Source organism: Barbus barbus (assembly GCF_936440315.1).
Source record: "Barbus barbus genome assembly, chromosome: 49".
NCBI lineage: Eukaryota > Metazoa > Chordata > Actinopteri > Cypriniformes > Cyprinidae > Barbus > Barbus barbus.
Genome location: NC_136727.1, coordinates 12,083,966 through 12,109,176, shown reverse-complemented (window position 1 = coordinate 12,109,176; position 25,211 = coordinate 12,083,966). Strand labels below are relative to the sequence as shown.

At 38.6% G+C, this 25,211-nt stretch overlaps 2 protein-coding genes across 3 annotated transcripts in view; both read left to right on the top strand.

The window, feature by feature from the left end:
• Positions 1–7,574, top strand: part of LOC306867289 (RNA polymerase II elongation factor ELL-like) — a 46,601-nt gene extending 39,027 nt beyond the window's left edge. Inside the window, exons 7-12 of the mRNA XM_079412887.1 lie at positions 41–131; positions 526–1,072; positions 3,461–3,527; positions 3,669–3,840; positions 5,236–5,280; positions 5,393–7,574. Of these exons, the coding sequence (XP_079269013.1) occupies positions 41–131; positions 526–1,072; positions 3,461–3,527; positions 3,669–3,840; positions 5,236–5,280; positions 5,393–5,509 (1,039 nt within the window). The 3' untranslated portion in view covers positions 5,510–7,574. The remainder of the gene's footprint in view (positions 1–40; positions 132–525; positions 1,073–3,460; positions 3,528–3,668; positions 3,841–5,235; positions 5,281–5,392) is intronic.
• A 3,626-nt stretch (positions 7,575–11,200) lies between these two features.
• The window catches only part of LOC306867288 (histone-lysine N-methyltransferase, H3 lysine-79 specific-like), a 31,905-nt gene continuing 17,894 nt past the window's right edge, over positions 11,201–25,211 (top strand). Inside the window, exons 1-7 of one of the 2 annotated variants that reach the window (XM_079412885.1) lie at positions 11,201–11,282; positions 19,357–19,400; positions 19,479–19,553; positions 21,758–21,821; positions 21,895–22,123; positions 24,891–24,985; positions 25,093–25,155. In XM_079412885.1, coding sequence (XP_079269011.1) covers positions 11,202–11,282; positions 19,357–19,400; positions 19,479–19,553; positions 21,758–21,821; positions 21,895–22,123; positions 24,891–24,985; positions 25,093–25,155 — 651 coding nt within the window. In that variant the 5' untranslated portion in view covers position 11,201. Of the gene's footprint in view, positions 11,283–19,356; positions 19,401–19,478; positions 19,554–21,757; positions 21,822–21,894; positions 22,124–24,890; positions 24,986–25,092; positions 25,156–25,211 lie in introns of those variants that run through there. The other variant, XM_079412886.1, reaches the window with a different exon arrangement.

Here is a 25,211-nt window from a genome sequence, read left to right as displayed (position 1 = left end):
CTTTTAAAACTGATGATTGTCTGTCTTTCGTTCCCTGCAGAAAACTGTGTAAGCCTCAGAGCAGTGGCCCTGTGTCTGGGGAGAGTCCGGTCAGCCCGCACAAAGACCCAGCCAGCAGCTCGCCCTCTCAGGTCAGGTCAGGGGTCTTTTGCCCCGTTTTAGACGTTTAGGCCGGTTATGATGGATCTGCTTAGATTGAGGAAATATTCAAGGGTTAATCCTTTCCTGCTCCCACATTTCTTCATAATCTTTCATCAAAATGCTCCACCTCTGACTTTTCTTTTTGGCGGATGTGACCAAGCCCTCTCTTGTGTACTAACACAAGCATTGTTTTACTAACAAATCAAATCATTTTAGTGTGCATGATTCTTTAGTGCATGCTATTCTGAAGTTTTACATAATCTTTGACCAAAATATAATGATTCTTTGTTAAATTTCACTTTCTCTGCCTCTAAAATTCTGGAATTTAATATGACTGTTTAAACCGTCCCAGTTTTACGAACAATCATTGCTCGCATCCAACAGAAACGACCTGCAGAGTTCATCGATCCCCTGGCCAATAAGAAACCCAGAATATCGCATCTAGCCAGCAAGTCTACAGGGCTCATCAACGGCAAACTGAGCTCGTCCAATGGGAAAGACTCTTCTAGTTCTCAACCAGCAGAGACGTCGTCGAGCTCCCACTATCCTCCGTTGGAGATCCCCCGACCCTTCGACCCCCTTTCGGACGTCAGCAACGATTCCAACGGCCGAGACTGTGAAAGTCAGGAGGCGGCAGTGGCGGAGAGACTGAGTCAGCCCCCGTCGTTCGCCCCTCGCTCCACAACGCAAGAGGAAGGGCTGAGCTCCACGTCCCCGGTCGTCAGCAGCCTGGACGGGTCTCAGACCCAGAGCGCTCAACCCTCCCTGCATGGCAAGTCTAAGAAGAAGTCCAAAAAACACAAGGACAAAGACAAGTCCAAGGAGAAAGATAGGGGCCGAGAGCGGGACATGAAGAAGGAGAGGAGAGTTGAAGACCATGTCTTGGATCAGAGGAAACCCTGTGACATCACGACGAGCAAAAGGAGCCCAGGTGCGGATCGTTTTCTCTGAATCATTTATGATGTCAAGGGATATGAGGTCAGAAAGCACCTCAGCAGTGAACGGACAAACTTTTGTCCCACTTGAATCTAGTCTTGATTAGATTTGCGATGGAAAAGTGTTTTTTGTGTTTCTGATCTCAAGTGGTGTGTGTCTGTATGTTGCTTAGTAAACACGTAAACAGCAGGAAAAAAACTGGCCTTTAAGTAAATAACCAATTTAGTTGCTGAATGAGGTTTATAGTTATTCAAGCAGCCCTCCAACCAGATATTTAGTCCAACAACTGACACATTAGGTTAGGGAAGTCATTAGCTGGTAATTGTTCAGACAACTAGTTGAATAGTCCAACAACCAACCTAGTGGTTAGTGAGGATAATTACTTGTATAGAAGTTCTGACAGCCCACCCCACCAATTAGACAGTTCGTAGTCTAAAAACTGGCAGTTGGTTAGTTAGCTGAATAATTGTTCAGACAACCCGCTAAATAATTGATTTAAAGTAAAAAGTAAAAAGTCGTGACGTATTGTCAAGTATGGTGACCCATACTCGAAATTGGTGCTCTGTGTTTAACCCATCCAAGTGCACACACACAGCAGTGAGTAGTGAACAAATGCACACACACACACCGTGAACACACACCCGGAGCAGTGGGCAGTCATGCTGCGGCGCCCGGGGAGCAATTGGGGGTTCGGTGCCTTGCTCAAGGGCACCTCAGTCGTGGTATTGAGGGTGGAGAGAGCGCTGTACATTCACTCCCCCCACCTACAATCCCTGCCGGCCGGGGACTCGAACCCGCAACCTTCGGATGACGAGTCCGACTCTCTAACCATTAGGCCACGACTTCCCCCGATTTATCCTCGTGACCAGATTGGTTGTCGCACTAATAATTGAATAGTTGTTCAGAGAGCCCATGACACCAACTAGCCAATTAGTAGTCCAACAACCAGACTAGTCTGTTGGTAAGGTCAGTTAGTTGAATAGTCGTTCAGACAACTTATCAACTGTTTGATTAGTACTCTAAATGGCCGGTCACACAAAATGCGTTTTTCCATTCCAATGTGCTACTTTTGCATTGTTTTTCTATGTAAATGCACTAGATGGACGTGTATGACTGCTGTGCTTGAGTCTTTTGCACTGCGTTTAAGATGCCGTGTCAGTTCAAAGATTTAAACTTTTACATGCAGCACCACTCATCAACGTAAATTCCAAAACAGTGGACCAATCAGAAGACCCCATAGGCGGGGTAAGCCATAGATATTACGTATCTGCGTATGCATATACGTTGATGCATCCTCCCTCTTGGAACGGTCAACTTGACGTCATTCACCCTAATAATCAATGAATATTCAAAGATATACAAGTGTATAACTTGCTGTTGTAGACGCACACAGTCAACACGCTCGAAGGTTCACAGATGTTCCAAAAATGGCTTTCGTATCACGGCCCATATGAGGCATCTACGTATATATATCTATGGGGCAAGCATTGTAAGCTTTTGTTTGCAGTTGCAAGTTGGCATGGCAACTGTTTCATTTGACAGAAACATGACAGAGGAGGAATTCTGCGCTTCACTTTTTTTAAAATGTGTTTTGGACGTTCTGTGACAAATTCTGTGTGAACGGCCCCTAACAACAGACTAGTTGGTTGGCGAGGTCAGTTAATTGAATAGTTATTGTATAGTGGTTCAGTTAGTAATGTCTAGTGTTGTCAAAAGTGCTGACTTCGGTACTGAAGTTTTAAAAGTCCATTTCTCGCTAACATTTCGGCACTTTTGAGCTGATTCTTAAACTGCGCTGATTGGCCGTAGTGTTCACGCGCTCAACAGATGTGACTGATTGGCTTCAATGTTCATCACTTCACATTCTTCAATGAGCGCTCACACAGAAGGACATGGGAACATTTCAAATGGACGTTTTTAAATTTTCAGTACCGACCAGTACCGAAGTCTGTACTTTTGATGACACTAGTAAGGTCAGTCCATCGGTTAGTTGATAAGTCCAACAGCCAACCAATTGTGTTAGTGAGGTCGAATCATTGAATAGGCATTCAGACAACCCTCCAACTATTTGACTAGTACTCCAACAGTTGACACACTTCGTCTGTGAGAACCACTAGATGAAAAGTCATTTAGGCAGCTCACCAACCAGGCAATTATTAGTTTAGCAACTGACCTAGTCAGCCAGTGTGGTTGACTGGTTAAAAACCCACCAATTAGTCCATTTTAAAAATGTGTAGTTTTAAAACCCCTCTTCAGCTTGTTTCTAGCAGGGGTTTTTTTTCTCTCTCTAGTATAATTCTGGACTGACGTCATGGCACACTGTCCTTGTCCCTCAGTCTGCAAGATAAAGCTCTGTCCTTGAATTCACCTTATTTATTTTCAGGTCTGAACGGAACGTGCAACAGCTCCAGTATCCCTGCGTCTTCGTCGGAGACGGCAGACTATTTATTGTAAGCATCTCTTTGTACATTATACGTTGCTTTTACATTTTGTGTCAGGATTGTTAGGAAAAAGTGTTATATAACTGAAAAAAAATAACATTAAACTTTTATGACAGTGAAGTGTTTTTTTTCGCTTGGGTTCCTCAACAGAAAGTACACAGTGATAAGCTCGCAAGAGCAACGTCAGAGTTACAAAAATGACTTCAACGCAGAGTACAGCGAGTACCGGGGCCTCCACGCGCGGATAGAGAGCATCACCCGACAGTTCACTATACTCGACTCAGAGCTCAAACAACTCCAGCAAGGCACAGACAATTATAAGGTATCTTCACTGAAAATGCAGCGCATCTATCCACGCGTATGATTACAACTTCCTTATTTTTTATTAATTTGTTGTCGGCCCCTGTCTGGTCCCAGTAGTTGCGTCTTCCTCTGGAAAATGAGAAATTAAATGGTGTAGTTGACTCATCCAGAGTCCTAGTGTTTTCTCATCTTGATAAATTGGAAAATGTTACTATGCGAGAGGTAAGAGGAGAAAAACAATCTAGTCTTGGAGCGTAATGAAATCAACAACACAACCAACCGACTGATTAGAGGCAATAATGTTAAATAACCGGAGCAGAATGTCATAAGGGTAACTTATTTCTCCTACACGCAGTCATAATTGTTTATAGGGCTCAATAATAAGGTTGGGCCTCTGGTGTGGGGCCAGTGGGAGAGTTTCGGGTCAGCTGACAGAACTGACACTGAAACTTATATTATAGCTGTAAAACTGTTGCCAGATCTGGTTAGAAAAAATCCTTCCAAATTACATGACACAATTTGAAGTTAGTAACTGAATCCATTAGGTAATGTAATCGGACTACTTTTAGATTACTTTTGACCTAAAAGTAATCGTGAGTTTAATGAAAAGCTAATAATTACATCATAAAAATGTCGTTTTAAAATAAGTAAAAAACACTTAAAATTATAAAATAAGTTTAATTATAATATAATTTATAAATATTTTATTTGTTTACCTGCATGTCTTGTGACCATTAACCAATAGAGAACCATGAACATGCAAATGTTAATTATTAAAATATTTATTTAAAAATGTAAAAAGTAAATATATTGGGTGAACGTTTTGGAATGCCTGTATTACATGTAAAATAATGCAAATTTATGCATTTTAATGTGTTTGAAAGACAAAAGCCTTCCAATGCTATAGTAATACATGGTTAAATAACCTACTGAGTGATGATTAAAATAAAAATGAATGTATCATTAGACGCTTCTTAAACCTGAAATGATTTTTGTAAATCCAGTGGTCAAATGCTGTGTAGCCACCTTGATTAGTGACTGGTGTTTGTGTTAATTTCTTTCTGAGTGAGCTGCAGACTATTTTAGAAAGGAACATTTAAAAAAATAAAAAAAGAGGAATTAGACGATTATTATTATGGTCGTTATGACCAATGGACATCTTGGAAAAAAATTCTGGCTTAACTGAAGCCAGGAGAAATAAAAATGTATATTGTATTATTTTATCATATATTATTGTAATTTTATGATGCTTTAAACTACAATGCTGATGCTTTAAACATTTAACACATTTTACAGTGTTTAAAGGGATAGTTCACCCAAAAATGAAAATTCTGTCATCATTTACTCGCCATCAAGTAGCTCCAAACCTGTATGAATGTCTTTGTTCTGCTGAATCTGTTTGTTCTTTTCACAGACAATCCACAATCAGATACTTGAAGAGTATCGTAAAATAAAAAAGGTAAGCTGACCGTCTCTTCCCAGTGTTTTTTTTTTTTTTTTTTCTCACTTAACATCCAAAATATATGAAGTTTGAAATGCTGATCACTTTTTTTTTTTTTTTTTTCCCACAGACTAATCCAAACTATAGCCAAGACAAGAACCGCTGTGAATACCTACACAACAAACTGGCACATATAAAAAAACTGATAGCAGAATATGATCAACAGCAACTGCAAAACTGGCACTAATAAGATTTTCTCTCGTTTTTTTTTCTCCTTAATCTTTGTCTCTTTTGAGAGAGAGAATCTCTGGATTATTTTTTTAGTTTTTTTGGCTTGCTCTAAAAACAAGTTGCTCTAATGTAAAATGCCACGAAACTGATTTCTTTTTTCCCCCGTAGTGGGCCAAGTGCTCTGGTGAGGACAATGCAGACCCATGAATTTAGTTTTTATGAGACTCGGGACATGGGCGTACTCAGCCATGCTTACCTGTGTAGCCTAATGCATTATGGGATTGGTTGCCAGCTTCCTTCCCGTCTCAAAGTGTGAAAGGAAGAACTGTTCTTTGGAGATCTTTTCCGAACAACCAACACCCATTCCCAGAATCTCATAGTTTAAGGTTTAGAAAAAAATGTTATGGATATTTTTTTCTGTATGTACTTAAATGGAAGGTCCTATATTTTATTTTCTTTTATATTTATTTTCGTCTTCCATAGGGATACATCAGTCTGATTATGATTTCACACTCAGAGTGCTAAGCGTCCCGTCCCTTTGGTCTTTTTTCTTTAATCTGTCAGTATTTTATGCAAAAACTGCCTTGGATTTCGAGAGATCCCTAATACATCTCCCCCCCACCCCCCCGTTTTCGAGTGCTGTAGTGTCTGAAATGGCACTATTTGGCTCCTTATTTTGTGCAATGCGCTAGACCACGTGCAATGGATATGAATCGGATGCCTATGGGAAGATAATCATCTGTTTAGAGGCTTTGACAGTATCAGTATTAACATGGTAGAGCTCCATACAGATGAACTTGCCATTCCAAAGGTGAGGGAGCGCTTCGGTGTTGGCACATTTTTACAATATTTTACGCTTGTAACTGAAAAAAATTACTTTATCACTACCCGAATCATGAATCAGGTGTGGTTGTACAAAAAAATGCGGCAAATCTTGTAAAATTGTGTCTCAGGTGAGCCGTTTGTCGTCCCTCAGGTATCTACAGTAATCCAGTATTGCTAGTTACGAGTTTGATGGTAACGCATCACATTTGCGGCCAAACTTTCTTGGTATTCTTCCAGAAAATATCGATTGTATCCCTTTAACGCAGCCTTCATGGGCTGGTTGAAGATGACGCAAAAATGGTAGAAACACAATCTTGGCTCACTGTCTGAACCCTTTAGCAATTCAATGCTTGCTTGAATACTGAGTATTTGTGGGGGGGTTGACCATTTCTGACAGTATTTTCGTTATGAGATGACTGTTAAATTCCATTAAGGCATCTCATCGTGGAGGATCCATTACAAGCCTCTGATCTGCTCCTCACGTTACCTGTGGACGCTCGGCCACAAGTTGCTCATCTGTCAGGTCCTGTTGAAGCATCAGTTGTACTTCTGATATCTGAACTCTTATGTTTAAATATTAAAATTCAGCACTTTGCTCAGCTTCTTGCTGTTACTCTTACCTGGGTTTTGTTGCAAGGAGACACTTGCCTTGTCTGTCTGTGTATGCATGCTTTCTGACTGTTGAAGACACAAAAAAGGGTTAAGGCCAGTGTTTACAGTGGATTTACACCTCTGTTTAATATTCAAAAGACAAATATTTATCAAATTGCCCCGAATTTACCTGGCCAGCATTGGTTCAGTGTTGCAATTTTAGGAGGGGAATTGCAAGAATTTAAATAAAGTCGAATTTGACTCTTACGAATCACAAATTTACCACGTAAAACAATGATTATTTATTTTCTCAACACTGATCATGATCTGCTTTTTGGTCTTTTGTATTACCTGCAGAAACGGTCTGAAAATGATGCACAAATTCAATGAATGCAAATGACGTTTGTTTGGATTTTAAACTGCTACGATACTTTGAAAAAATGAGACAACTGAGTGGGGGAATGTGCCAAATGACCTGTTGTATAGGTTTGGATCGGATGAAATATGTTGCTGTTTTAGCAAAAAAAAGAAAAGTGGAGTGGGAGGAGCTTTGGGATGAAGGCTTGATGTCAATGCTAAAACCCAAAGCACGTTTTTTTGAAACCACAAGGGACTAGGACTGAAATTTATCTTGGTATTTCAATAAAATTCTTGGAAAAACTTGCATTTTATTCTAATGTTTTGATTTGTTTGTCCTAATGTTGTTTTTTAAATCTCATTTGCTCTTTTTGCTGTTAACTAATACATCACCAGCACAGAATTTACACTGCAAAAGTGGCACAGAAGCGCTTCTGAAGAGGCATTTAGGTGTCTTTACACAGTTTAATGCTGCTTAGAGGTGGCATACATGCATTTACATAGCAACTGCATACTGTCATACTAGGGGCTGAGGTGGGTTTGAGAAGGCATAATTTAGTCTGGCTTGTATGTGCCATTGTGTCTTTAAACTCGATTTCGAGCAGGCACAGAGCAGCCTTAACTCGTGTGTTAAGATGCTTTGATTTAGTCCAGCTTTCAAGCAGCATTGCGAATCAATGAACGCTAGATGGCACCACGGGTTTTGTTTTTAATCAAGCTGCTATACTTCCCTTACTTGCTTCCAGTGGGACCGTTTATCTGGGTAAATGGGACTCTATATCTGTTCATTAATATCATAACCTGTGTTCTACTTACCCCAGTGGCTTTCTGTGCCTTATTTGGTACTCGAACCCCACGCGCTTTAACACACCCGTAACAAATACTAAACTCTGGAGTGGAAGACGCATTTGGATGTATACTCAGGGAAATGTCATGTGTGAAATCCTCAGCTGGCTTCACGCCTCGATTTGAGTGGAGCTCGAGGAGAGTCAGCGAGTTCAGTCTGGATCCGCGCCAGACTCTCGTTCCTGGTTCATTTACGTCTATCCCTGTCCTCGTTCATCCCGTTACGACACACCGAGCCCCCTGACTGTTGGAAGACGCCCTCAAGATTCAAGGCTGCTTTTCCTGTTTGCTTAGGCCTGCAAATTGCACTCTTAATGTCCGCGTTTAGGTTTCCCTCAAGGTTGTGGGAATGCAGTTTTTAATACAGCTCTGCGTCCATGGTTAGGATGGGTTTGCTATTCTTATGCAAGCTGTATGTTGAACACATTTCATTGGAGAGTTATCCTGGTATCCACAGATGTTTGTTGGTTTATGCAGTATCTCATGAAATCTACCAAACTTCTAAATGTTTTCACTGTCAAGTTTTGGGAAGTTTGATTCCTTTTAGCCAAGAGTTCATATAGTTTGATTCTTTAAGAAAAAAAAATCACAAATAATTTCCAGTATTGGTATTTTAGTATTATACACTACAAAATCATTTATTCATATTTTGAAATCAACGATGTAGTTTTTTTTCTTATGTATTTTGTTTTTAGTAGGGCTAGTTCTATTCTCTGCTTTATTTTCTATAGAGAGTGGCTGAATGACTGACCGCAACACACAAATCAACTTTATAATACAAAAATCATTCACTACTTCCAGTGTTTTTATTATTTACTCAAATTATTTAAATTTGTTTAGCATACTGAAATAAATATTAGATGGGGAAAAACAAATGATAACCAACTGAAACAAAATAAATAGTCAACTAAATACACTGGCAATCACTATAAGAGTACTAAGACTTTTAATTTATATTCATTATTTATATTATCCTGTCATGTTTCTTTAGGCTTCAGCAAGAAGGAAATTGACATTTCAGTAGTGGCAAAAAATATATATATAATAAGGTAGTCTTGATGTCATCTAAACACCAGTTCTTTTAGGATGAAACGACTGCTTATTGTTATGATCAGTGCTTTTTCAACATTACTTAAAACACCCATGCCACAATTGTTCCTAGTATCTGTTATGTGAGGTTTTAGTGTTGTGTAAATACATACATTTAGATTCTAAATCGCTTTGTTTCTACAAACTGAGACGCAAGAAATGACAAACTATTATTAATAGAAAACCGGTCATATGTGCCAATGCTATTTGTGCTTATATAGCATGAAATAATTTGAACAGATTATTTCACTCATAACAAAATGTACTACAATGGCAACTATGGTTATGTCAGAAGTAAACCAAAATTACATATTTTGTTTTATAGTAACTAACCATGTTTACTATGGTTATGACTTACAAGGATGACTAAAGTGCAGGAGTGAAGAGAGTGCTATTTGACATCTTTAAGATTTCTCTCTAAGCAAAAACTCAGATGATAGGCCTATTACATGATATACAACAAATATACAAAGTGAAACTGCTTTGCTTGCTCGTCACTGCATTATTTTTCCACTATTACCTATTTCTAATAAATCTTCAACAGTGTAATTAGATTACTGTCTCTAAAAAACTATTGCATTATTACTAATTAGCCTACTTCCTAAATCCTATATCAAACTTAACCAGTTGAACATGAGGGATAAACAAGAAACTGTTTTTAATTCTTCCATATCTATCTATCTGTCTGTCTGACTGTCTGTCTCTCTCTCTCTCTGTCGCTCTCTCTCTGTGGATTTCAGGCTCTAAGTGTTTACGAATGTTGATTGTCCTTTATGCCACCACCGTTTTGAATAATTTCTCAAATCTTTACAATAAAATTAATAAAAGTGCTATCTAAAAAAAAACTAATATATTAGTTTCACTTCACGTTTTCTCCCTGCATTTTAAGCTGAAAGTAACAGTCCAGCAAACAGATCCTGATAGTAAACATGGGCCCTCCACATTCTGCACATGTGCTGGGGGGAAAAAATGGTACGTCCCGCCCATTCAACGGTTATTTGCACCGGCATCCTGATTCAAACCGCCCGGTTAATTGTCGATCCGTGTCATCGTTACCCAGCCAATGTGAGCGAGTTGTCGAGGAGAAATCCCCGCCGTGTGTGTGTCAGAGAACAGACGCCTCGCCCCTCTCGTTTAATACATACCAATTTCAACTCTCCCTTTCGTTTCAGTTTTGATGGTACGACCTGCGGACTACACGCGCACGAACGAATCGCTCATGTGAGTCGGATCTTTTTAATGAATCAGTTGAACCGCTTCCCAAAACAGCTGGGAACGATTCGTTGGGATAGTTCAACAAAAAAATGAAAATTGTCATCATTTACTCACCCTTTTGGTTAATTTGATAAATTAATTGATTGAATAATTAGTATTGTTTAATAAAGCAATAAGCCCCGTGAAGCGTGGTTTACAGTGGATTTATAACAGCTAAGGGGCGTTGCTAGGCACAGATCTAAACAAAGGTGTGTGTTTATAGAGTAATTTACAACAGCTTCGAACGCGACTCAACCAATCAGAATCAAGGACCGGAACTATCCATACTTTTATGATGTAAATTAAAATTATGTACTAAATGATTAGATGTTTATATTAAATAAACTGAACTTGGACACATAAATTACAGTACACGCTTATTTTTAGATACGTTTCAGAATTTATAAGACTCGATTTGTTCAAAAGAACCGATTCGCGGAAATGAATCGGACCTCCCATCACTAACACACATACACACACTCGGGCGCATTTTTTCTTCATCGTGAGCCGGTCAAGATGGCGGCGGTTCTGCCGAGACGGAGCAGCCGCTCGGCTTAATTGATCATAATCTCTAAATCACCGGGGCAGATCGGATTCAACCCGACCAAATCGCGCGGTACCACTGTGTGAAATCACCGGCAGCCTGTGATACCCAACGTGAGATCCTGTCGCGTTAAACCCGGTGTTTTTTCACGGAAATGCTCTTACTCTAGTTTATGTCTCGTCCATTAGCTGTATTGGGGAGAATGGGAGAAAAGCTGGAGTTAAAACTGAAGTCGCCGGTCGGAGCCGAAGCTGCAGGCTATCCGTGGCCCTTACCTGTATATGTAAGTACTATCAGTATTATTGTTTTAATACAAACCGAAACTAACACCGGGATTCCCTTGCGATAAAGCAAAGTGGGTCATGTAGGCAAAGAACAACGTGTATCTGAACGAGATGAACTTGTTTTGGTTCTTAATGTGCTTGTTTCAATATTAGTGTTTTTAAGAACTAAGAACCGCTTACAATTGGGACACGAGAGTATCAGCACATCCTAAAAGTGTTGAATGTATCTGTTCATAAATATGTTCGGGAGACCACTATACATTAGTTAGACTTGAAATTACATAACGTTAGTCGTTTTTGTTTTAAAAATATGAAATCCGTTAACAGCTCAGCTAAGATTAATATTTGAATCGCAGGAAATGCGGTGTGTAAATTAGCCTGCTGACCCAGTTGGCCATCTCGCACAGTGGTTGTGTTTCAAATCCTTCCGAGCTGTCTGCCTAGGCAACATGTTTATACATGCTAAGCAGTTCTAATGCGATTTTAAACGTAAATAAAAACAAAATAATTTTTGGATGTTATTCACCGATTCTTTATACACACAGAAATGTGTTTATTAAAATATTTCTTGATTTATCATACGCTTGCGTTAACTTAAACACGAGATAAATGTTTCGCTCACTAGTTAGGCAGCGGACAAGAGTTTGAGACACGCTCGCTAACCAAAACCTGCCACAGCAGAGAGCGTGTATAACACTTATTAATTTACCTCAGAAACGCAAGGTTATTGACAAACAAACTGTTTAAACGTCCATGCACACATTCAGTCTGAAACGATAGTTTGCACGACTCTGCATTTAATGAATGTTTCTGGAGGCTGAAATTCACGTTAGCCGTCATGCTAACAGTCAGATAGCAGGGCTAGCTAACTTTATCGCTTTTTCCCCAACACTAACCGTCGTCAAACTCTAGATGACTTAAACATTGTAAATATCTACAATAAGTGTGTGTGCAGAACTGCAGTGGATATATTAGGGTGAAGTTAGCTTCGACATCACACGGAGGGTGTTAAACAAAAGGCGAGTAGTGCACTAGGCGAGAGGACGGTGTCTCCATATTGTTAGTGTTTCATTGACTGACAGCTTTTATTTGTCCATTAATGGATATCTTACCGTTTTGATGTTACCTGTACACTGTTTTGCGGTTGGATCTTTCTAGTATGGTCTGCATAACATTTGGGATCTTTTGAAGTATTGTGTACTGTTCTGGAAGTGTCAAATTTGTCACTGATGTCGAAAAACGGGTTTGCTTGTTTGGCACCCCTTGCAATGGGATAGTGCCCTGTTTTGGTTACCATTTGGATACATCCTGAAAGGGACAGTGTCAAAATGTAACTCGAATGGCTGATATTTCTTGAAAAACAAGCTAGTATGCAGGGTTCTCTAGGTGACAATAACTGACTTTTTAGTGGTTACTAGGGGGTTGTAAAGCCTGCTGGACTTGAATATTGGCTTAAGGTTGCTTTCCAGCATATACGTTATTATTGAAGCTTGTTAACTATTATTACACATTGAATGGACTCCTAACTCCAAGTATTAAATATTTTGTGTGTTGTTTATCCTACTAAAAACAAGAGTGACACCTCGTCGTTTTCTAAAAGGCCAAAGTATACCTTGTTTTTTTCGTGTTCGCTATAAAGGTTCATCTTGATATGACCTGTCTTTGTACTCATTTAAACTTGAGTCGTGAATTTCTGAACCCCTCATACAAGCACCGGAGTATGTTGTTGTTTTTCTGCTTCTTTTTTGAAAGCGAAACAACATTCAAGGTCAGTGCTGCTTGCCGCCATGTTGAATAGCTAATCAGTGCAAAAAAATCTATACATGCTGCCTGAAAAATTGCTAAGTGCTCACTGCAGAGATGAATGGGTGGAGCTTGATCTAGTCTAGCCCCGCCTCCGTGGGCCTAATGGGTGTAGATTGACCTAGAGTGACCTAGTTATGTATAGCGATTGGGTTATGTTTAGGGTTACAGTGTAATTGGACCTTCAAGATCCACCCATTATGTCCAGAGAGGTGAAGCTGTACATTAAGCCTCACTCACTGGCTTCCTTGCGAGCACCTTCTCTAAAATCGCATACTATGCTGATGGTGAAATTACGGCACATGTGAAAACCTTGGAATTTTATGATCAGGCTTGTGGTCTGGTAGAAGATAAAACTGGAAAAAACACTGTATATTTGCATTGAAACACAGATGCGAAAATCTAGAGTTGCGAATATCATGGACACTTGCTGGTGGGGGCTCTTAAACGCTGTAGCAATGCCCTGGCAACCACCCAAAACGCCCTAGCATTTTGGCGACAAGCTGTTTGCCATTTACATTTTCTGCATTTCTACAATTATTGTGCCCTAAATGGTGTCAAAAAGGCTTGTTTGGAGTCATATCCATTCTGAGTCAGATACTGTTCCCGCCTGTGTTGTTTCTGAAAGCATTGTACAGTCATTGCACATGTACAGTAATCATAACACACAGATTTCATGCTGTGATTAACTCCAGTGATGCTGAGCTGCTGAACCAGTTGACAGTGGGACGAGACCCCCCATAAAACACACATATGCTCTGCTATTTACCCTGTTAGAGCAGGCAGTTTGAGTAATATTTACGACCTAAGAGACTAGGAAATGTCTTCATATTCAGTGTAATAAAAACAAAATAAAAGACAGGGTTATTTATTTTAATATATTTTATGAGAACGTGTTCGGAAAGTCCTCGCGTCATTCGAAAGTTCACATTTCTCACGCCACCAAAGCTGTTTCTGTCATAGACGGAAATGGGGGGTGCAGATCAAAGCCTGTGGTTTCCACAGAAACGGCTGTCTCATTTGTCCCGCCCAACGTTTAATATACTACGATTCATGCTCTTTTTACACAAACCGAGAAAGTGGGTTTCTCAGAAGCGTAGGTTATTTTCAGAACTGCTGCATCACTGAAAACTCCAGTCTATTTCGTTTGTCACTCAGCTAGAAGAGTAGTAGTCGTGACCTCTGCCGTTTTACTGTCTCGCTTGGCCTCAGATGACTTCCGTCTTTGAGTTTGGCTGATAAGGGATGGATGCCCCACCTACTGAGAGCCATATTTCTGACCTGCTGTTGGGTAAACAGAGTTACAGAGCGCCCGCGTTTGGCTAAATTTTTGTTTAGGGAGGGGTGGATTCTGTTAATTAGGGAGTCTGGGCGGTGGTTATCCACATGCACTGGTGATTTAGACTTCCCTTAAAGGAAAAGTTCATTTGGTCGCCTTCATGTTGTTCCAAACCCTTATGACTAGCTTTCTTCTGAGGATCACAAAAAGAGATGTTTGGCAGAATGTTCACGCTGCTTTTTTTCTGTACAGTAAAAGTGAATGGAGATGCACCGCCTCTTTTTTTTTTTTTTTGACTCGTATGAACCAGTTATTTTATCAAAAATATCTTTTGAGCTGATTCTTTTTAGTGAATCATAAATATACAGAGTTACCAGTGCAGGATGATTCCCGAAACAAATTATTTTTGAGCCGTTTCTTTTTACTAATTCTTTCGTTTATTGACCTTATTGACGTCTCGTCTTAATCATGGGAGAAAAGCTAGTTAACGGACATTTTTCGTCATAGTTTATCAACCAAATTAACACTAGTGTAGACTGATGAATACAAATGACTTTGTGTCTAGTGAAACAGAAATATTCTGTTCTGTAACCAGATTCATGAAACAAATTACTTTTTATAAGCCAGTTCTTTTTAGTGAATCCAGAACATGTAGCCAAGGTTCTCTTAATGAACAATAAGACAAAGATTTGAATCTACTCTATGTAATTTACAGCATTTGAAGAAAGAATTTCTTTCATGGTATTAAAATGGACATTTTATCTGAACTGTTCCAAACTGAATCAAGAGCTTGTGAATATCTTACCTAGTCTCCATTCACATTCATTGTATGGAAAAGAGCAGCTTGCACATTCTACAAAACCACTTCTTTTGTGCTGCTCAGAACAAATAAAGTCATACAAGTTAGAAACATTACACAAGTGAATAAATGATGACAAAATGCTCATTCTTGGGCGAATTAACCCTTTATACACCCCAGACGTTGGAAAAAAAAAAAGAGGAAAGGTGAGAAACTGAAGTGCTGCGTTTTCCTCTCCCTGCTTTAAAATATTTCTTGCTTTTATTCGAGGTTACAGTGTGTTTTACAAAGGACCAAAAGCCCTCCATTCATTCGAATCTTGTTTTTCTGAGACTCAGCCAAGTGATTTTTTTTTTTTTTTTTTGTTTCCTCTCCCGCTGTTGCATTGGCTGTTGCTGGCTCCTCGTCCACTAGTGTCCCATTTTGCCTCACGGCTTCACATTGTGCTCCGAACAAAAGTATCCCACTCACCTGTGGTGGGAGGAAGGAGAGCATTTTTATCGAACACTGAGCTTCACTGTTTTCTGTCTTCCTTATGCTCTTGTAACCTACGTATCTGGTCACATTTACATCCCATATCTGGAAAATGGCCTGTAATTGCTTCCATATGAAAGAGTAAATTCCTTAAACTTGGCTACAAAATGATTCATTCGGAGTAGGAGGAATTACTATCGAACACACCTCACAGTTCGAACGTTACGACCCGGTTAAACCCGTTAATACACAAAGGTGTGGCGTTTTGCCCCCCCTGGCCAAAACTAACAGTTATGCAGGGAAGGATGAGTGTTCACGAGGCGTGTTTTTTGTTTTCCTCCTCTTTTCTCCACCTCCCTCCGTGAGTCACGTCAAGGGTGTGTGAGGTGAACGAAGAGTCCATTTTTGTGCTCGTGAGTCAAGCCTGCTCGTGACCAAAGGCTTTCGTGCTTTATTTTTTGCTCTCTGTCATCCTCCCCTTCTTTCCTCCGGATATTTTTAGCTGTGGCGCTGGTGTTGCTGTGCGCCGGAACACCCCGTACACGCGCGGCGCCCCCCCCCCCCCCCTCCCTCCTCGAGTGGCACGATGTGCTGAAGTGTCTGCTTGTGCACGTACACACTCCGCCATCTGTCTAAGTGTTTGCATTTAACGCAATATTGAGATAACGCTGCATCCCTGCTTTAAATGAGTGCCCTTGTTTGGCCTCAGACTATAGCTGCATTATTTCCCAGTCCTGTGACGCCGCCTCAGAGCTGCAGGGGTGGGCAGAAGAGCACGAGATCTGCCGTATGTGCAGCTGAGCGGGAAAACGGCTAGGAGGAGCTTAGCGAGGCAGAGGAGCCCAGCAGCGGCGCGCACAGGCAGGCAGAGGGCTTCTCAGGACTCTGTTGAAGGAAAGTGGGTCACTGGGTCAGACAGCAGCAGAGCTCCAGCGGCAGGCCGGAGCGAGTTCGGTGGGGTCACATCCACATGTTAGATGCAATCCTGGGTTAATTAGCCTTGATAATTACTTATATTATTGACCTCAGATTTCTTAAAGGGCCAGAGCTACGTCTTAAGTGCAGCACAGTCATGTGTGATGGCTTTCGGGCCTTGTTTATGTGTAAAGCAACAGTATATCTTAGGGCTGTGCAATTAATCGAATTTCGATTTCGGGTCTCAACGATCACAAAAATGGTGTAATCGAAAAAAACGATTATTCACTTTTTTTTTAAAGTTATTTTGACCTGCGTTCTGACGCGCGCGCGCCCATCCGCACTTTCGCCCTTCCAGAAGCCCGAACTCTCTCACTCTATACTGTCAGCGAAGAAGTTGCGTATGTGGTATCTGATCGCATTTAAAAATCAGCACGAGTGAAGATGGCAGAAAAAGAGCAGACAGAGACACTGGATGGGAAGACCCACTGAAGTGGTGGAAGGAATCTCAGAGAATCTTCCCACGTCTTTCCAACCTGGCAAGGAAATATCTTTGTATTCCAGCCACAAGTTCTTCATCAGAGCGAGTCTTTAGCACTAGGGGAAATATTGTCTCCTGCTTGCGTTCATCACTGAAACCAGATCATGTGAATAGGCTGGTGTTTCTGGCTAAAAACCTTTAAGGTTTAGATCTGTAACCCTATCAGCATTTTGGCCATGTTGAAACATGTTTACATAGGCTAAAGTTGAAGTTAAACATATTTGCTGTTAGTTCTGAGCGATAGTGTGCCAGCCTTAAAATATTCTTGGACTGAGTTACTGACCGGAATTTTATTGTTAATTATGTTTAAAATGTAGAATGTTGTAAAATGTTGTTTTGCATTTTTCAGTTTGTTAAGGCACATACGTGAGCAAATTTATTTTGGACTAATTTATTTATTATTTTATTTACTATTTATATTTTATTTATTACTTGTTTTCAAAAGATTGTGGAAGTGCACTACATTGTTGATCTTGTTTGCCTTTATCTGTTTTATCTGTCTTAATCTGTTTTAAGGAGAATTCACTGTTCTGTTCAATAAATGCAACATATTTCCAAAGTCAATGAGTAATCGTGTAAAATAATCGTGATTTCAATCATGACCAAAATAATCGTGATTATGATTTTTTCCATAATCGAGCAGCCCTAGTATATCTTATATATATATATATATATATATATATAAGACAGAAATTAGTAATGTTGCTACTGTCGGTGCTGATGGCCTCGTGGGGCATTGCACTTTGGGCTTCCCAAGTTCGAGTCCTGCCTCGCGGGCCTTTCCTGATCCCATCCCCCTCTCTCTCCCACTTGCTTCCTATCCACCTACTGTCCTATCTAAATAAAGTTATAAAATGCCAAAAATAAATCTTAAAAGAATTGTCGCTACTAACTGAAATGTTGCTAAAACTGAAAAAAAAAAAAAAGCATTATGAAGAAAAAAAAATCCATGTTAATGTTTAACATACCAAGTTGGTTGACAAGCTGAAATAAAATGTATAAAAATAAGGAAATACATAAGCTTAAACTTCAACAAAAATGAGAAAGGTTGCCACTAACTGAAATAATTTTTGAATTGCTAAAATTATTAAAACTAAAGATGAAATTTAAAACAAAAGAGGGAAAAAAAGCTGATTTATTGAAAAAAATAAAGCCATGTGTTTAACGTTTTAGTTTTGGTCATTTAAATAAAATAAGAATGAAAAACTTGAACTAAAAAAAAAAAAACTTAAATGATGAATGCTGCAACTAACTGGAATAAGTTTTAATTAAAGAACTAAAAGTACTCAAATTAGTAATAAAGTCCTAATTTTAAGCAGTAAAATTAAAGTAGTAAAATTACTAACACTGAAATTAAAATGAATTAAAACTAAATAAATGAATAATAGAAAATACAAAAAATAATACAAATGACAAAAGCACATAACAAAAAGACTACACTTATAATTAAAACTGGTAAAATAAACACAAGCTGATTTAAAATATTAATGAATACTGCAATAGTATATAAATTATACCAAAATAACACTTAACATATTACTCGGATTAAAAAAAAAGAAATACAAAAATACCAAAAGCATGTCACAAAATTACTAAAACTAAAATAAAAATTAAAACTGGAAATGTAAAAATAAAAGCTAATTCAAAATATTAATGGAATGTCTGCGCCGATATACAATGCCGTTGAGCTACGGGCGTTCCTAGTTCGAATCCCGACTCGAGGACCTTTCCCGATCCCACCACCATCTCTCTCCTACTTCCCTTCCTGCCAGCTCGGATCCATCTGATCATAATAAGGGCAAAAATGCCAACAGAATTATATTACAATAGTTTATAAATAATACTTTAATAATGTTTTAACACATGACTCACTTCTTTTTACTTGTTTTGTAAATAGGGCCCATTTTCTTTTGCACGCTCAACTTTTATGCTAAAATGCTGTAGATTATGCTGTGCATATACTTTAACACACAGGATCGGTGTCGGCTTAAAGTGACATAATGTACTTATCCAGCCATGTGTGCCCGATGAACTTGTTAACCTGCTTGAAGGCAAACTGGCTGCTGTGTGTGCAGGAATGTGCTACAGTTGTGATCTGTGACCCGTCACAAACTGGAAAGGTCAAGATTCTGTTGTAGTTGTAGAAGCTTGTTTCTTGTAGATGGGTAACTACATGCCACACGCCGAATGAGTAGTGTGGCGAGTAAGTAAAACATTAATTTTGGATTTGCTTATAACTCAGGATTTCTTTCATATCCACAGGATAAACATCATGATGCTGCACACGAAATCATCGAAACTATTCGGTAAGTCCTTTGGTTTATTTTGCTCTTATGTTTGACTGCTCTGTGTTTTATGTGCATAATTAAAATTAATTTGTCCAGCTGGGTGTGTGAAGAGATCCCAGATCTTAAGCTGGCCATGGAGAACTACGTTCTTATTGACTACGACACCAAGAGGTGAGGAAGTTGTCACAAATTGGCCTCATAAGATTGGGAGGATTAGGTATCATTGGAAAATGACGCCTAAAAATAAGTAATAATAATAATAATAGTTTATTTTATTGTATTACATCTATTTATAATAATAATTTAATTATTAATAATAATATTTGTTTGTTAGTTATTAATTATTGTTTGTATTTAAAGTATTAATTTATTATCATTGTTATTATTAAAAATGGCATTTGTATATGCTAATGAAACAATTAAATACAAGTTTTGTGAAAAATTTTGTGCGCCATGGGTGGTGATGGCGCAGTGGATAAGACACATGCCTTTGGTGTGAGAGACCCGGGTTCGAATCCACTGTGAGACACCAATGTGTCCCTGAGCAAGACACTTAACCCCTAGTTGCTCCAGAGGCGTGCGACCTCTGACATGTATACCAATTGTAAGTCGCTTTGGATAAAAGCGTCAGATAAATGAATAAATGTAAATGTAAAAATATGAAATGAAAAAAGCTTCAAAATACTTGTAATTACACTCTTAATTTTTAATTTAGAATATTTATATGAAATATGCATCAATTTATTAGTTGTACTATGATTGCTAGTTATATGAAAGTTGATATGAAATAACAAGCTTCACAGAATATTAGAAATTAAATAATAAAAGAAAACAAACTGTAATAAATTATATACTATTTAATAGAATTATCATGAATCTATTTATTTATAGAACGCGCTTTTCTTTTTCCGTACCTATCCCAGTACGAAACCCAGTCGGGGATATTTGTGGTCTGCACAGAACTCTTATTTGACATCGTTCTTAGTTGCAAGTCTACAGCGTTCGCGTGAGAGTGTTCTTCTGTTGTCTGACAGATTTTAGGTGTGTTATTGGCGCTTACCACTGCTTATGCGTCACCACTGCATCAGCACCGAAAACATGGCTAATTTTTAGACACATAATCGCACAACCTATTCGATATTCTATGAATAAATCGACTAGGGCTGCACGATTATGACAAAAATCATAATTGTCGATTATTCCCTTAAGATTGTAATTGCGATTATTAATAACGATTATTTTGAACACATTTAGGCCATTGTTTGAAGCTGTATGCCATATTTTTATATAAAATATGTATTTACAAAAGGCTGAAAACACTCTTCCTGAACTTTTATTGCTTTTCTATAGCATTGAGCATCAAATGCCAATTGGTTTGGTTTCTTCTTTAAACAAAAATAGGTAAAATTATGCATGGTATAATAATGTTATACTAAAACTAAACGAAAAAAAATGGTCTACTAAAGCTATATATTTCATTTACAATTAAACAGACGAAATTTCAAATTACAGTACAATTGATATTATCAGGGCTCCAGACTAACATTGGAGAGCAGTGGCACCAGCACCTGATTTGGTAGCACTGAACATGTAATATTGCAAGTTTTGTCTCTTAGAAATACACATTAGAACAGGAGCTTGAGCTCAGAGTAGCAGGAGCTTGAGTTGGGATGCAGATGTACATTTGACAGTACCATTGTGAAAACTGTAACAGCCTCAGCTTTTATACATAATCAAAAGTACAACACCTCATTACCATGGTAAAAAAGTAGCCTAACTATATGGTTTCTATGGTGTTTGCATTGAAAAACAGTAGCCTAAAGACATTCAATTACAAATCCACATCAACTGATCGAATAATTAACAAAATAATGTAATTATATTCCATTACTCCTTTAACACATTTAGTATATTAATAATATAATAATACTCAATATGAATATCCTAGTTTTCTGCCACCTATGGTAAATGTGGGTGATTTGTGGATTGAAACGTCTTCTAACTGGATCGTTGTTGCACTTCCTCTGCTGCTCCGATTTATTTGGCTTTAAACTAGTTTAAATTAAAGAGATGTGATTTGTCTGCGCTGAACTGGAGTGCTTCTTACTGGATTTCACAGCGTTGTTTAGTGTGTGATCGCGACTGGTCACTGTAATAAACGCATACGCTCTAAGCTCGCACTGCGCTGTTTTCTTTTGAGGCGAGTGGATAAAAGGTCAGTGTGCCGCGCAGTTCAAACGAGTTTTTGTTCCGCTTTTGACACGTTTGGCGTTTAACATATCTATCATGCTTTTCTTGTGTCTGAGCACAGCCTCATGGTTTATTATGAGATAATAGATTTCAGTGATAACTTTTAATTTTGTGTTTTCTTGCAGCTTTGAAAGTATGCAGAGACTATGTGATAAGTACAACAGAGCCATTGACAGCATTCACCAACTGGTACGTCAAGTCTTTTTTTGCAAAAAACTGATTTTTTTGTTTAAGTGTAAAACTCTGTGTTTATGTGTTGCAGTGGAAAGGGACCACCCAACCCATGAAACTCAACAAGCGGCCTTCCAATGGCCTGCTGCGTCACATCTTGCAGCAGGTCTACAACCACTCTGTCACCGACCCAGAGAAACTCAACAACTACGAGCCGTTCTCTCCCGAGGTGTACGGAGAGACCTCCTTCGACCTGGTGGCTCAGATCATTGATGAGATGGAGATGATGGAAGACGACACCTTTGTGGATCTGGGCAGTGGTTAGTGTTATTGAAGGCCTGTTCTATGGTGGCCCTGAAGTGCAAATGAAATTCACAAATCAGAAAACTAATCACTAAATCAACTAATAGCCTCGTGGTTAGTGTGCTGACATGAAGTGCAACTGCGCTCACGGCAACCCGAGTTCGAATCCCGTCTCATGGTCCTTTGCCGATCCCACTTCCTCTCCCCACCCAATGCTTTCCTGTCAACTCTATACTGTCCTGTTCAAATAAAGGCATAAAAGGCCCATAGATATATCTTTAAAAGAAAAGAAACTCAACGGTGAATTGAAAAGCACTGCAAATTCGCTACCATTATTGGTTTAAACAAGTCTTGATTAGCAGTTTAAGACTTAGTTCAATAAAAATTCAACAGCTAATTGGAAAACGCAACAGCAAATTCGCTAACATGATTGGTATAAATGAGTCTTGATTAGCAATTTAAAATTGAAAGTTTATCAAAAATGCACAGTATTTGGAAGATTCGAGAAAAAAAAAATCATGACCATAATTGATATAAACGGATCTTTACTAGCAGTTTAAGAGTGAATTTCCAATAAAACACCACAGCAATTTGGAAAATGCAAACTGAAAGACGCAAAAGCAAATTCACTACTATAATTGGTATGAAGTAGCAGTTTAAGATTAAAAGACCAATAAAAGCGCAACAGCTAATTGGAAAATGTAACCACAAAACGCAAAAGCAAATTCAGTACCACAAGTATAAACAATCCTTCAGTTGCAGTTTAAAAGTAGGGTAGGTGATTTGGTTCAAAAACATTGTTTGTTGATTGAAAGTCTCTTCACATCCCAATACCAAACACTAAGTGGTCTAAATGCATTTATGTAGGGCTGCAACTAACGATTATTTTGATAATCGATTAGTTGGCCGATTATTCTTTCGATTAATCGGATTAAAAAAATATTGGCCAAAAAAAACACTATTCCACATTCTGCCCAATGTCCTTCAAACAAACGTGACAACTGAATGCTATGAAAACATACAGTGCTTAATTTATTAGACCACTTATCATAATAAAAGAGAAAACATATTTTAGAAATTTGTCAAATTTGTTTAAATTTAAAAATGTTATTGTCATTTATTGGACATAATAATAAAAAATGTCCTCATAACAGCTTGCATTCTTGCTGGTATTGTTTATGTACTTTTTGACTGCAATTGGGTATCGCGAAAAAAAAAATATAAAAAAAAAATAAGTGCTCTGGTTTTCTTTCATAGATAACAGCAATAATGATATTATAGCATTAAAAATAGCCTACTACTGTTACTAAAGAGCTTACACATATTGGAGTACTAACCAGTACAGAAAGCCGAAAAATGATTTTGGTTATCACCAATACTGTTACTTTAGAGCAGCAGTGGCACAAACCTTACATAAACACATTGTTAAAAAACTTACATAAATTTGTTAAGCATTGTAAAAATTGAATATAGTTTAAACCTCTATTAAAAATTAAAATAATAAAGATAATAATAAAGACGAATAAAAACACAAACTCAGTGTTAACCAACAGGTAAGAGTAATGTTCTGCAGGAACTACTTTGATCACAGTCACCTCGTCATTTCTTTATCCTGTAAAAGGCCGTTATGGAGCGTCTCATGTTTATATTCAGACAGACAATTACACGCTGTTATCCCTTTAAAGTTCCTACTCTCATAAAATATTTTAATTTATTTTAAACCTTAAATTAACTTTCAACAACAGATAATTCAGCACAATGGATATGTTTGCGCTGAAAAGCCTATTAATTGTCTCCCTCTCTACTGTGTTCTGTCCGTCTGACGCGCGTGCGCGCGCCCGCCGCGCCGGCGCTCATTCGGTATTTTAAACTTAACACAGACTGTCAGGACGGACCTTTATGCAAAAATGGAAATGCTCGCGTGAATTTGTGGCATTTATAGATAAGGATATGACCGTAAACTGAACGTTTTTGCGCTGAGGACGCACACGCATCTGTCAAAGCGCCTGACAGGGCAAGCCATTACTCTTATGCATTAACTTAAAGCTTAAAATAAAGAATTATCATGTTTTGGGCAGCTTGGATCACGTGCTTCTCCGGCAGAATCTCATTCTGTTTCCTCCACTATTTTTAGATGCATTTTGTCCATAGAAATGCATTATTCAGTGCCGTAATTTGACTAACCAGCTGAAGTTGGACGTGCACTGTGGGCAGACCCGATTAATCGATAATGAGAATCGTTGTCGATGATTTTCATAATCGATAATAATCAATTTTATCGATTAGTTGTTGCAGCCCTACATTTATGTGTGTTGATATCACCTGTGGAAGATGTAGGACCATAAAGCATTCGTCCAATCATCTCTCTCGGCCCGAGGGCTATAATAGGCTGTCCTACCTGCCTGTCAACGTATGTATTTGCATACCTCCATGAACCCTGTTCATGCAAACATGATACGTCATCAATGCGTTGCATTACGCTATTGCAGACTGGGCGAGAATGGAAGGTGTTATTATTGTAATATTATGCGCTTTGTACTGTAACGTTTTCTCACCAGTGAATGAGACATGAGGTTGCACTGCACCAACACCGTCTCTCATCGTGTCACTGGTTAAACTCTGCTCTTTTATTATCTTAACCTTTAAGATAATAAAAATAGAAGAGCGCACTGGAAAATGCAACTGGGAATCGGAAAACCGCCATGTAAACAGATCTTGATTACCAGTTTAAGATTGAAAGCTCATTTTATGTGACATACAGTGTCGTCTTGGCTTGATTTGCAGGAGTTGGTCAGGTAGTTCTGCAAGTCGCTGCAGCCACCAACTGTAAACACTACTACGGCGTGGAGAAAGCAGACATTCCAGCAACCTATGCAGAGGTACCAACAGGAAGCCAACATTAAACACTCCATATACACTCAGACTTCTTGAGTCTGCCTCAAAGTGTATGTTTTTCACTGATGTTTATGTCTGAATGTGTTTACAGTCAATGGACAGGGAGTTTAAGAGATGGATGAAGTGGTATGGCAAAAAACATGGCGAGTACACGGTAAGTGTGTGTTCGTTTATTATAACAGATGTTATTACTTCATTATTGTGATTGAA